Genomic DNA, 14,123 nt, shown 5'->3' with positions numbered 1-14,123 from the left:
TCTGACAACACTCCAATAAGTTTTCAAAAATAACGTAATGAATAGCGGTCTTACGGGGGTCTTGTGCGATATAGAACTGGCTGAGATCTCCGTACCAGTCCCATCATCCCTGTGTGGCTGTGATACCGACCCGGAGGTCACTCACATACAGTGTGTGCGCATACATACAGTGTGTGCGCATACATACTGTGTGTGCCCATACATACAGTGTGTGCCCATACATACAGTGTGTGCCCATACATACATTGTGTGCGCATACATACAGTGTGTCCATACATACAGTGTGTGCCCATACATACAGTGTGTGCGCATACATACTGTGTGTGCCCATACATACAGTGTGTGCCCATACATACAGTGTGTGCGCATACATACAGTGTGTTCCCATACATACAGTGTGTGCCCATACATACAGTGTGTGCGCATACATACAGTGTGTTCCCATACATACAGTGTGTGCCCATACATACAGTGTGTGCCCATACATACAGTGTGTTCCCATACATACAGTGTGTGCCCATACATACAGTGTGTTCCCATACATACAGTGTGTGCGCATACATACTGTGTGTGCCCATACATACAGTGTGTGCCCATACATACAGTGTGTGCCCATACATACATTGTGTGCGCATACATACAGTGTGTCCATACATACAGTGTGTGCCCATACATACATTGTGTGCGCATACATACAGTGTGTCCATACATACAGTGTGTTCCCATACATACAGTGTGTGCCCATACATACAGTGTGTGCCCATACAGTGTGTGCGCATACATACAGTGTGTGCCCATAGATACAGTGTGTGCCCATAAATACAGTGTGTGCGCATATATACAGTGTGTGCGCATACATACAGTTTGTGCCCATACATACATTGTGTGCGCATACATACAGTGTGTGTCCATACATACAGTGTGTGTCCATACATACTGTGTGTGCGCATATATACAGTGTGTGCCCATAAATACAGTGTGTGCGCATATATACAGTGTGTGCGCATACATACTGTGTGTGTGCGCATACATACAGTGTGTGTCCATACATACAGTGTGTGTCCATACATACTGTGTGTGCGCATACATACAGTGTGTGCGCATACATACAGTGTGTGCGCATACATACAGTGTGTGTCCATACATACAGTGTGTGTCCATACATACTATGTGTGCGCATACATACAGTGTGTGCGCATACATACAGTGTGTGCCCATACATACAGTGTGTGCGCATACATACCGTGTGTGACCATACATACAGCGTGTGCGCATACATACCGTGTGTGCCCATACATACAGTGTGTGCCCATACATACAGTGTGTGCGCATACATACCGTGTGTGCGCATACATACAGTGTGTGCCCATACATACCGTGTGTGCCCATACATACAGTGTGTGCCCATACATACAGTGTGTGCCCATACATACCGTGTGGGCCCATACATACAGTGTGTGCCCATACAGTGTGTGCCCATACAGTGTGTGCCCATACATACAGTGTGTGCCCATACATACCGTGTGTGCCCATACATACAGTGTGTGCCCATACAGTGTGTGTGCATACATACAGTGTGTGCCCATACATACAGTGTGTGCCCATACATACCGTGTGTGCCCATACATACAGTGTGTGCCCATACATACAGTGTGTGCCCATACATACCGTGTGGGCCCATACATACAGTGTGTGCCCATACAGTGTGTGCGCATACATACAGTGTGTGTCCATACATACCGTGTGTGCCCATACATACAGTGTGTGCCCATACAGTGTGTGCGCATACATACAGTGTGTGTCCATACATACAGTGTGTGCCCATACATACCGTGTGGGCCCATACATACAGTGTGTGCCCATACATACAGTGTGTGCCCATACATACCGTGTGTGCCCATACATACCGTGTGGGCCCATACATACAGTGTGTGCCCATACAGTGTGTGCACATACATACAGTGTGTGCGCATACTTACAGTGTGTGCCCATACATACAGTGTGTGCCCATACTTACAGTGTGTGCCCATACATACAGTGTGTGCCCATACATACAGTGTGTGCCCATACAGTGTGTGCGCATACATACAGTGTGTGCGCATACATACAGTGTGTGACCATACATACAGTGTGTGCGCATACATACAGTGTGTGCCCATACATAGTGTGTGCACATACATACCGTGTGTGCCAATACATACAGTGTGTGCCCATACAGTGTATGCGCATACATACAGTGTGTGCGCATACATACAGTGTGTGCGCATACATACAGTGTGTGCGCATACATACAGTGTGTGCGCATACATACAGTGTGTGCCCATACATACAGTGTGTGCCCATACATATAGTGTGTGCCCATACATACAGTGTGTGCCCATACATACAGTGTGTGCCCATACATACGAGTTACAGTGTATGCATAGACCCTTATACACACTGGACAACCTATACACTCAAGTTTCCCCAAGCTCACAGTCATACGCACACTGAGCACTTACATGTACAATCACTATATACTCCGTCATACGCTCATTCCAGGGAATCTGTGAACAGGATTTCACCCCCAGTCTATATATACTATATATACTATATATACGCGCATGTAGTAGCTCTTCCAAAGACAAGTCCAGCAATAGCTATACAAGGCCAGCCCGTTCTTCCATTACTGAGAAATCGGCTTGTGACTTGGTATGCAGATGACGCTGAAGAGCTAGGGTAGATCTGAAGCCTCTGTCACTCCAGCTCTGCTCCCCACCCAGCGTCGCCTCCTCCTTCCTGACTGAACGCCCATAGCATTGTCAAGCTGGAGAATGCGGAGCTGGTCGGAGAATAGAGCTGGAGTGACAGAGGCTTCAGATCTACCCTAGCTCTTCAGCCTCATTTGCATATCAATTCACCCACTCACATTCACTCTCACACCCACTCCCTGCCTGTTCCTTGGCAGATGATCCTTGTCGCCCAGTTTCCTGTAGGCACTTAGAGCTGCATTATGACGATTTTCCAGTCCTCTCTTCTAGTGCTTTGCCTGGGTGTCAGTTCACACTGCAGTTCTCGCATTAGGTTCGTGCTGCGGGTAGATCAGGATGTTCAGATAGGCGGGCGTTCTTCCCGGTGGTGTCACACATGGACTTCATTTCCCTTCGTGATTCCCAATTAGTGCCCGATCCTCCCAATCTTGATGTTCTTGGCGTTTACACTGATGAGTTATTGCGGTATAATCGCGCTCCTGAATGAGCGAGGCTTTTAGCGGGCAACGGTAATAGGCACAATGGCAGCTCCGCATCCACTCCAATAGGTAAGAAGCCATTAACTCGGCAGCACTTTAATTCCTTTATCTAGCATCTGTTCGGCTCACATGAAAAGATGAAGGCGGGGGGTTAACACTTTCGCCAATACGGCACTGGGGGGCGCTCACTTAGCCGTATTCCTGGTGCTGTTAGTATAGGGGAAAACAATCAGTATGAATGTGCTTCTTTGGGTACGGTGGGCACATAGAGTTCCTCAAGCTCGACAGGGATCGTGTGTGCTGTGCTGCCATATAGTGCTTCCTTATGGCGCCATATTATAGAAATATTCTCCGTACTATGGAATATGATGGATTCTGTGTATAATCAGACACATATGGAGATACGGTACAGACGTCTGTAGGTGATCTGGATGGCTCCGATGTGGCGGTATAAGCAGCATGACAAAATTATGCTCCCCTTTATTAAAATACTTCATCCTCTACCATATTACAGAAGTACTGTCCTCTAGTATCATTGCATCTGGGGAGAATACGGTATAAAATTGCAGCATTATATGGCGGTGCGCATATTGTAGAACCGTAAGGAATATACGTGCCGCCATACTGGGCCGTTGGCATCACTTTGTGCCATACATGTAACTTAGATGCAAAATATTCTAGCTGAATGGTTTCATGTAAAAAAACAATTAAGCCCAGGGTGTAACACATGTGTGCGGTATTTAATGGCTCCAGGTACGGTAATATTGTCGGTGATGATACAGCAAGATGAAAACAGCGCTAATCGGTCGAATATGTTTTATACTTTCTTTAACCTATAAATAAAGAATCAGACCCATCCCTCTCTCTGGGAGGCGCCATTGCCTGGCACGGGCTGCCCTAAAGGCAGGTGCTCCCTATTAAGTGAGTGACGCCATTTAGTTAAAGCCACACATGTGCCCGATGGAAAACCCAAGTGCCATGAATCTATGGATATGCAATTAGTGCCAAGTATGTTGGACGCCAGTGTGCACCGCGACCGTCACGTGATCATACTTGTGCCCCCGATGAGATTAACGCCGCGGTAAAGGAGCGAATGATTTGTCCCGTAAAAGCAGATTTGAGGTTGCGTTAAATGACAACATGTCAAAAACAAATCAGAAGACACGGTGCCCGCTTTGTACTTTGCATGAACCTTGCAGCATGCGAGAAACCGGAAGGGAGAGGAAAGAATCTTCATCCTTTCATCTGAAAATACCAAGGTGGCAGACGCTGGAGATGCTGCCCAGGCTGAGTGATGGCGTGCGCGCGCCGGCTTTTATCTCGCTGCGGGGATAATTATACGATGAGACTCGTTCTGCCAAATCTTCTGAGACTTCCTTCTGCTCCCTCGTTGAAATGTCAGCGCTGCCGGGAGGAGGGAGAAAAGAATATACGACGGAAAAGAAAAAAAAAGAGGAATTAAATGTTTGGGAATTAAAGGGTGTGATGGAGACAAGGAGTTGTCATCGCGTCCTGCTGGGACGGAGGTGAAAAACACAAGTGGATTGCGTAGGAGAAATAAAGTGATGTATGTTCACAAATAGACTTAGTGATCCATTCGTTCTATGAAGATCTTAGAAAGAAGAGGTGGTGGGTTTGGAAGTGGCAGAAAGGGGTAAGGGATGTGACCGAATGATGGTAGACTGTTTGGTTAGTGATTTTCATGGATGTGGTCACTTCGAAGGAGCACGGTGGAGGTATTAGAGTGATTTCTTGGGTAATGGTCCATTGGTTGGATCGGAAGAAGGACATGATGGATGGACACAAAGGTAGAAGGAATCTCCTGGTTGGATTCAGGAAAGTGGTTGTTCCGTGGAAAAGGAAAATGTTGGTTTGATAGGTACAAGAGATAGACGAGATACATAGGGGATAAAGTAGATTGGATGCAGAAGGGAAAGAAACGATGTCCAAATGGTGGGTTGGTGGTAGATTCGACTGTTTGACTTGTGAACTTGTTGAAATCTTTTTTGGGAAATGGCATGAGGGAAGATGTAGACTCGTTTCAAGGAACGAAGAAAATGGTAGAATTTTAGGAACGTAAGGAGGAACTGAGTTGAAAGCCATCTCTTTATTAGGCTCAGGTATGATGGAAGTAGTAAGTTGGTCTTATGGGAGGTGGGAAACCTCAGATTGGTTGGATGGGAAAATGAGAAGAATAGGTTGGCTCGATGCAAGAGTAGAAGTGATCTCTTGGAAGTTGGATTTGTTGGTTGAGAAGAGTGGTAGATAAAAGGATGGTGAAGAAAGTAGTACTGGTTGGAGAAGAAGAGGGTTAGAAATGTGACTAACTGGAGAGACGGTGGTAGAATGTTGGTACAGAACTTGGTGAAAGTTTGGAATGTTTTGTTTGTTGAGAAGGACATAAATCGTCAATATGTTGGTTGGTAGGAGAGAGGAGACAGGTTGGCTAGATGTTGGAGTGGAAGGGATCGTGTGGTTGGGTTCAGGCATGAGGGAAGTAGTTGAGTAGTGGAAGAGTGACAATCGGATTTGATGATTGAGAAGATGGTTGGATGCTTGTGATTAAGGTGATGATAGGATGGTGAAGAAGTGGCAATGGTTGGAGAAGAAGGGGGTTAGAGATGTGACTTACTGGCAGGACTTACTGGTAAACGGTTTGGTTGGATGGGAGATGGAGAAAGTAGTAGATTGGATATGGTAGAAATGGGTAAGAGATATGGCCAACTGATGGGATGGAGGTGGACTGGCTTATGGACTTGGTAGAGCTAGTCACTTGTGGGACAAAGTAGATTTATTGTCCGGGGAAGAGGGAAATTGTTTGAGATTATGGAGGAAGCACATGGTAGATTGGTCGGTCACTGGGTTGGAAGTCGTCTGGTTAGATACAAGGTTGACTAAAGTGGTTGGAGAAGAAGGTTGCAGTAGACTGGAAGGGAAGTAGTGAAGGTAGTAACAGATTGGACAGGGGTAAAGGAAGTGGTAGATGAGTCCATGAATTCACTCCTTCACTAACGTATCTCATATATTATCTTCCCCAGAATATTCATCCCCAAGAAACATCGGCAACGTTTTGACCATGTTGTGTCTCAGAGTCTCATCAGCAAGATCTGCCGATCCAGGAGTGAGCGCAGCAATCGTCTGAGGAGGAGTCGTAGTGAAGACCACCATGAAAGGTTGCTGGTGTCAACGAGGGCAGCTCCTATGCCGCACTGCCAGGATGAGGGGGGCAGAGGAATGAAGAAGAGCAGTTCCCTTGTTGCTGGCAGTGTGGGCACCGGGAAACCACACAGGTAAATGTAATACTTTAGAGGGGGTGCACGCTTTTACAATTTTACATCCACTTTTTCCATTGGTCTAAACAAATACTGCAAATAGTCTTACGTTATAAACAGACCCGTTTTGTGTATACAGCACCTATGCGGGGCTTTATAGCTCCATGGTTACACATTCATCCGATTGTAATCTGTAATCATGCCAGTCTGCATCGGAGCTGTATACACGTAACGGTAAGATGTTTTTAATCAAGACCACTTCCCATTTCTGTCTCTGCAGGACGATACGGGTGTGTAAGGGAAGTAGCAGCTTTGGGTTCACGTTACGGGGCAATGCTCCAGTATGGATAGAGTCCATTCTCCCAGGTACAGCGCTTCACCATCGTGATGTCATACGTGCAATGTAAATATTAATGTAAAACAATCCGACCAAGAGAAATGAGAAATGCACCGAACCGACAAAATAACTGAAAGTCAGCGGCCACAAACCAAAGAATACTGCGGCCGCCGTGTGCACTAGGATACGTGCAACCATCGAATACATGACTTCATTAATGTCAAATAGACTACACTTATAATACTGAGGGACGTAGCGCACAAACTGCGGAATTCGTGTGTGCCCACCAGCCACAACAAGGTGACGTCCTCTGATGGAACCCTGACCTGGTACCAATTTGTGCAGTATGTACCTCAGTATTATAAGTACAGTCTGTATGGCAGTAATGCAATTATAGTAATTCAGAGGCTGCTGTATATAATACAGTCACTACGACTCTTACCTGTTCACACTTCATTCATTACTTCCTTTCTCTCTTTCCTTCCTCCCTACCTTACTCTCTTTCCCTTTCCTTCTTTCCTCCCTCCCTTCCTTTCTCTAATAACTACGTTCATTTCTCTCTTTTCTTCCTCCTTTCCTTTCTCTTGTTCCTTTAGATCTTGCTTTCCTTTCTTCCTTCCTTCCTTTCTCTTTCCTTCCCTCCCTTCCTTTCTCTCTTTCTATCCGATCTCTCTTTTGTTCATTCCTTCTTTCTGTCCTTCTTTAATCTCTTTCGTTTCTTCTTTCCTTCCTTTCTCTCTTTCCTCCATCCCTCCCTTCCTTCCTTTCTCTCCATTCTTCCTCCCTTCCTTCCTCTCTTCCCTTCCTTCCCCTCTCTTTCCTTCCTCCCTCCCTTTCTCTCTTCCTTCTTTCCTTCCTTTCTCTCTTTCCTACCTCCCTTCCTTCCTCTCTTCCCTTCCTCCCTTCCTTTCTCTCTTTCCTTCCTCCCTTCCTTCCTCTCTCTTTCCTTCCTCCCTTCCTCTCTCTCCCCTTCCTCCCTCCCTTCCTCTCTCTTCCCTTCCTCCCTTCCTTCCTCTCTTTCCTTCCTCCCTTCCTTCCTCTCTCTTTCCTTCCTCCCTTCATTTCTCTCTTTCCTTCCTCCCTTCCTCTCTTTCCTTCCTCCCTTTCTTCCTCTCTCCTCCCTTCCTTCCTCTCTTCCCTTCCTCCTTTCCTTCCTCTCTCTTTCCTTCCCCCTTCCTCTCTCTTCCCTTCCTCCCTTCCTTCCTCTCTCTTTCCTTCCTCCCTTCCTTTCTCTCTTTCCTTTCTCTCTTTCCTTCCTCCCTTCCTCTCTCTTCCCTTCCTCCTTTCCTTTCTCTCTCTTTCCTTCCTCTCTTCCCTTCCTCCCTTCTTCTCTCTCTTCCCTTCCTCTCTTCCTTCCTTTATCTTATCCCTTCCTTCCTCTCTCTTCCCTTCCTTCCTCTCTTCCTTCCTTCCTCTCTCTTCCCTTCCTCCCTTCCTCTCTCTCTCTCTTCCCTTCCTCTCTTCCTTCCTTCCTCTCTTCCCTTCCTCCCTTCCTCACTCTTCCCTTCCTCCCTCTCTCTTTCCTTCCTCCCTTCCTTTCTCTCTTCCCTTCCTTCCTCTCTCTTCCCTTCCTCTCTTCCTTCCTTTCTCTCATCCCTTCCTTCCTCTCTTCCTTTCTCTCTTCCCTCCCTCCCTTCCTTGCTCTTCCCTTCCTCCCTTCCTTCCTCTCTCTCCTTCCTCCCTTCCTTCCTCTCTTCCCTTCCTCCCTTCCTCTCTCTTCCCTTCCTCTCTTCCTTTCTCTCATCCCTTCCCTCCTCTCTCTTCCCTTCCTCCCATCCTCTCTCTCTTCCCTTCCTCTCCTCCTTTCTTTCTCTCATCCCTTCCTCCCTTCTTTCCGCTCTCTTCCCTTCCTTCCTCTCTTCCTTCCTCCCTTCCTTCACCTCTTCCCTTCCTCTCTCTCTCTTCCCTTCCTCTCTTCCTTCCTTCCTCTCTTCCCTTCCTTCCTCTCTTCCCTTCCTTCCTCTCTTCCCTCCCTTCCTTCCTCCCTTCCTCTCTCTCTCTCTTCCCTTCCTCTCTTCCTTCCTTTCTCTCATCCCTTCCTTCCTCTCTTCCCTTCCTCCCTTCCTTCCTCTCTTCCCCCGTGCACACAGTGGTGTCAGGCTTTGGTGACTTGTGTCTTGCAGGCAGCCCCGCAGAGGTGGCCGGGCTCCAGCCCGGAGACAGGATATTATTCTTGAACGGCTTGGACATGAGGTGAGGCGCTTGGCTCGTCTGTGTACACCCAGTGATGACAGATATCGGTCTAATGAAATGTAATATAATGGACGCAGTGACAAGGGAGGAATTACTAGTGACCCCGAACCTGCTGGATGGGGGGAACAGAAATGAAAGCGATATTCCAGCCATAATAACTGGGGGTCCCACCTCAGCTGTGTACACCAAGTAGTGGCCATTGTGCTCCTGTTTTCTTTGTCTGCTTAGAACTTTGCTTTCTACGAGCAGCTGTTCATTCTCCAGAGCTGTTTTTCCTTTCATAAGAAGATGCCGCACCCAACATATTCCTCCTGTTTTTTCTTTTAGGAACTGTTGTCATGAGAAGGTGGTCTGCATGCTACAAGGCAGCGGCGCAATGCCGACATTAGTAGTGGAAGAGGGCAGTGTGTCGTACTGTGCAGGTGAGGGACGGGAATATATGTGTTACTGAATGGCGGAATTATTTTATAGCTCAATGCAGCTCTGCTGTTACTGTAAGAGATTATCTACAGGTGTGCTGCCATCTGGTGCCAATAAATGTAACTGCAAAGTCACTGCTTCTACAACCTTATTTACTTTCTCTAGTTAAAGACTGACTTTCTTATTAATGTTTGAATTCTTCATTTCGATCATTACCTCTTGTATTACAGATTCCGACTCCGATACCACTGTCCCAACATCTGCCCTCACTTCCCTCCAGTGGGTAGCCGAAATCCTTCCATCCAACATCCGGATCCAAGGGCGGAGTTTTAGCCAACAGCTGGAACATCTGCTTACACCCACAGAGCGGTACACCGTGTGTAAAGCGCTAGAGAGCTTCTTCCAGCACAGGTAAAGTAAGAATATAAGCACTATAATACTGCCCCTATATGCAAGAATATAATTACTATAAAACTGCTCCTATGTACAAGAATATAACTACTATAATACTGCCCCTATGTACAAGAATATAACTACTATAATACTGCCCCTATGTACAAGAATATAACTACTATAATACTGCCCCTATGTACAAGAATATAACTACTATAATACTGCCCCTATATGCAAGAATATAACTACTATAATACTGCTCACTATGTACAAGAATATAACTACTATGATACTGCCCTCTATGTACAAGAATATAACTACTATAATACTGCCCCTATATGCAAGAATATAACTACTATAATACTGCTCCTATGTACAAGAATATAACTACTATAATACTGCCCCATGTACAAGAATATAACTACTATAATACTGCCCCATGTACAAGAATATAACTACTATAATACTGCTCCTATGTACAAGAATATAACTACTATAATACTGCCCCATGTACAAGAATATAACTACTATAATACTGCCCCATGTACAAGAATATAACTACTATAATACTGCCCCCTATGTACAAGAATATAACTACTATAATACTGCCCCTATGTAGAAGAATATAACTACTATAATACTGCCCCTATGTACAAGAATATACCTACTATAACACTGCCACAATGTACAAGAATATAACTACTATAATACTGCCCCTATGTACAAGAATATAACTACTATAATACTGCCCCTATGTAGAAGAATATAACTGCTATAATACTGCCCCTATGTACAAGAATATAACTGCTATAATACTGCCCCTATGTAGAAGAATATAACTGCTATAATACTGCCCCTATGTAGAAGAATATAACTACTATAATACTGCTCCTATGTAGAAGAATATAACTACTATAATACTGCTCCTATGTACAAGAATATAACTACTATAATACTGCCCCTATGTAGAAGAATATAACTGCTATAATACTGCCCCTATGTACAAGAATATAACTGCTATAATACTGCCCCTATGTAGAAGAATATAACTGCTATAATACTGCCCCTATGTAGAAGAATATAACTACTATAATACTGCTCCTATGTAGAAGAATATAACTACTATAATACTGCTCCTATGTACAAGAATATAACTACTATAATACTGCCCCTATGTACAAGAATATAACTACTATAATACTGCCCCCTATGTAGAAGAATATAACTGCTATAATACTGCCCCTATGTAGAAGAATATAACTGCTATAATACCGCTCCTATGTAGAAGAATATAACTGCTATAATACTGCCCCTATGTAGAAGAATATAACTGCTATAATACTGCTCCTATGTACAAGAATATAACTGCTATAATACTGCTCCTATGTAGAAGAATATAACTGCTATAATACTGCTCCCTATGTAGAAGAATATAACTGCTATAATACTGCCCCTATGTAGAAGAATATAACTGCTATAATACTGCTCCTATGTAGAAGAATATAACTGCTATAATACTGCCCCTATGTAGAAGAATATAACTGCTATAATACTGCTCCTCTGTACAAGAATATAACTACTATAATACTGCTCCTATGTAGAAGAATATAACTGCTATAATACTGCCCCTATGTAGAAGAATATAACTGCTATAATACTGCCCCTATGTAGAAGAATATAACTGCTATAATACTGCCCCTATGTAGAAGAATATAACTACTATAATACTGCTCCTATGTAGAAGAATATAACTACTATAATACTGGTCCTATGTACAAGAATATAACTACTATAATACTGCCCCTATGTAGAAGAATATAACTGCTATAATACTGCCCCTATGTAGAAGAATATAACTGCTATAATACCGCTCCTATGTAGAAGAATATAACTGCTATAATACTGCCCCTATGTAGAAGAATATAACTGCTATAATACTGCTCCTATGTACAAGAATATAACTGCTATAATACCGCTCCTATGTAGAAGAATATAACTGCTATAATACTGCCCCTATGTAGAAGAATATAACTGCTATAATACCGCTCCTATGTAGAAGAATATAACTGCTATAATACTGCCCCCTATGTACAAGAATATAACTGCTATAATACTGCCCCTATGTGGAAGAATATAACTGCTATAATACTGCCCCCTATGTACAAGAATATAACTGCTATAATACCGCTCCTATGTACAAGAATATAACTACTATAATACTGCTCCTATGTAGAAGAATATAAGTACTGTAATACTCTGCTCACACGTAGACTATGTGTCTGTAACATGAGAGGTTGGTGCAGTCATCGGAGGACGCGGTCTGACAGCTGCTCCATCGGTGACCTCCTTTCTGATCCTCTTCTGTCCTCAGGAACATTGACACTCTCATTGTGGATATCTATCCGGTCCTGGACACTCCGGCCAAACAGGTCATCTGGCAATTCATCTTCCAGCTGATGACATATGAGGAGCAGGAGCACTGCCAGCACAAGATCGCCCGCTTCCTGGGGTACAAGGCAGGTCAGAGAGCTCCGTAACCGAGCGCTCATCTTCTCATGCCCATCACCTGAAATCTCCCATCACCATGGTGCCTTCTTCAATGAATTGCAAATTCTGGGTTGTACACAGGACCCCTATGCGCGACCCTCCCGTGAGCCCCTCACAAGCAGCTTCCACGGTGTGTAGAGCAGCAGGATTGGTAGGGGTAGAGCAGGTATACAGAGGTGGCTTTACGGTAACAATTGTCACCCGGACCTTAACCCATAACAGCTCCTAGTCCATTGAGGCACATAGTAATCATGTTGGAAAAAGGGTCCAAGCTTTTGGATTATGGAGGGGTGTTCATTCCAAGAGGGGCCCTTATAGCAACATATACAATGGGCCCCTCTCAGCGGTCAAGGGTGACTTTCCCTGCATGGTTGGGGAGATGTTGGTGGGACCCTCCCCTGGTCTGGTTCCCTACTTCCATATTTGCTGAGCATGTGGAGATGAACTGCCCTTAGCTGGACCCCTCACCTGAAGGACCCCGTAACAGCGCTAAAGGCAAGAAGGGAAGGAATGGAAGGGAGGGAAGGGAGGGATGGACGGGAAGAAAGGAATGGAAAGAAGGGACTGGGGAAAAGACAGGAAGGGAAGCTGGGAAAGAATGAAGGGAGGGAAAGTAAAAGAAGGATAAGGGAGAAAAGAGAAGGAAGGAAGGCAAGAAAGAAGGGAAAAAAAGGAAGAGATAAAAGAAAGGAAGGGAAGAAAGTGTAGGGAGGAATGGAATGAAATGGCAGGAAAGGGAAAGAAAATTTATGGAAGAGATGGAAGGAAGGGGAAGGAAGGGAGGGATGGAAGGGAAGAAATGAATGGAAAGAAGGGAATAGGGAAAAGAAGGGAAAGTAAGGAAGGGAAGGTGGGAAAGAATGAAGGGAGGGAAAGTAAAAGAAGGATAAGGGAGAAAAGAGAAGGAAGGGAGGCAAGAAAGAGAATGGAAAAAAAGGGAGAGATAAAAGAAAGGAAGGGAAGAAAGTGTAGGGAGGAATGAAATGAAATGGCAGGAAAGGGAAAGAAAATGTATGGAAGAGATGGAAGGAAGGGAAAGGAAGGTAAGGGAGGGATGGAAGGGAATAGGGGAAAAGAAGGGAAAGTAAGGAAGGGAAGGTGGGAAAGAATGAAGGGAGGGAAAGTGAAGTAAGGATAAGGGATGAAGGAGAAGGAAGGAAGGGAAAGGAAGGAAGGCAAGAAAGAGAAGAGAAATAAAAATAGAAAAGAAAGGAAGAGAAAGGAGGAAAGATAGTGAAGGGAGGAATGGAATGAAAAGGGAGGAATGGAAGGGAAGGGAAAGAAAAGTTAGGGAAGAGATGGAAGGAAGAGGAGGAAAGGAAAGAAGGCAGGAAGGAATGAAGTAAGGAAGGGAAAGAAAAGGAAGGCTCGAGAAGGAGGGATGGAAGAGAAGGAAGAATGGGTGGGAAGGGAAAGGATTGGAGGGAAGAGAAGGAAGGAATCAGGGAAGGATGGAAGGAAAGAAAGGAGGGAAGGATGGAATGGAATGGAAAGAAAATAAAGTGTAGAGAAGGAATGATGGAAGGGAAGAGAATAAAAGGAAGAATCAAAGAGAAGGAAGGATTGAAGGGAAGAGAATGATGAAAGGAAGGGAGGGAAAGAAGGAAGGAAGGGAAGGTAAAAAGAAGGAAGGGAGGAGTGAAGCTGGGAAGGGAAAGTAAGGGATGGAAGGAGGTAAGGAAGGGAGGAAAGTGATAAAAGAGGAATGAAGGGAAGAGATGTAGGAGGGAGG

General features: G+C 44.7%; 1 protein-coding gene across 5 annotated transcripts in view; it reads left to right on the top strand.

Moving 5' to 3' along the window:
- Positions 1-14,123, top strand: part of GRID2IP (Grid2 interacting protein) — a 64,317-nt gene that overhangs the window by 35,203 nt on the left and 14,991 nt on the right. For all 5 annotated transcript variants that reach the window (XM_069734546.1, XM_069734548.1, XM_069734550.1 and 2 more), the window contains 6 exons: positions 6,268-6,519; positions 6,782-6,867; positions 8,962-9,031; positions 9,359-9,453; positions 9,682-9,862; positions 12,216-12,364. In XM_069734546.1, coding sequence (XP_069590647.1) covers positions 6,268-6,519; positions 6,782-6,867; positions 8,962-9,031; positions 9,359-9,453; positions 9,682-9,862; positions 12,216-12,364 — 833 coding nt within the window. The remainder of the gene's footprint in view (positions 1-6,267; positions 6,520-6,781; positions 6,868-8,961; positions 9,032-9,358; positions 9,454-9,681; positions 9,863-12,215; positions 12,365-14,123) is intronic.

This window comes from Ranitomeya imitator, chromosome 7, assembly GCF_032444005.1.
Source record: "Ranitomeya imitator isolate aRanImi1 chromosome 7, aRanImi1.pri, whole genome shotgun sequence".
Classification (NCBI taxonomy): domain Eukaryota; kingdom Metazoa; phylum Chordata; class Amphibia; order Anura; family Dendrobatidae; genus Ranitomeya; species Ranitomeya imitator.
The sequence above is the reverse complement of the archived record's forward strand: the minus strand, read 5'-3'. Positions and strand labels throughout refer to the sequence as shown.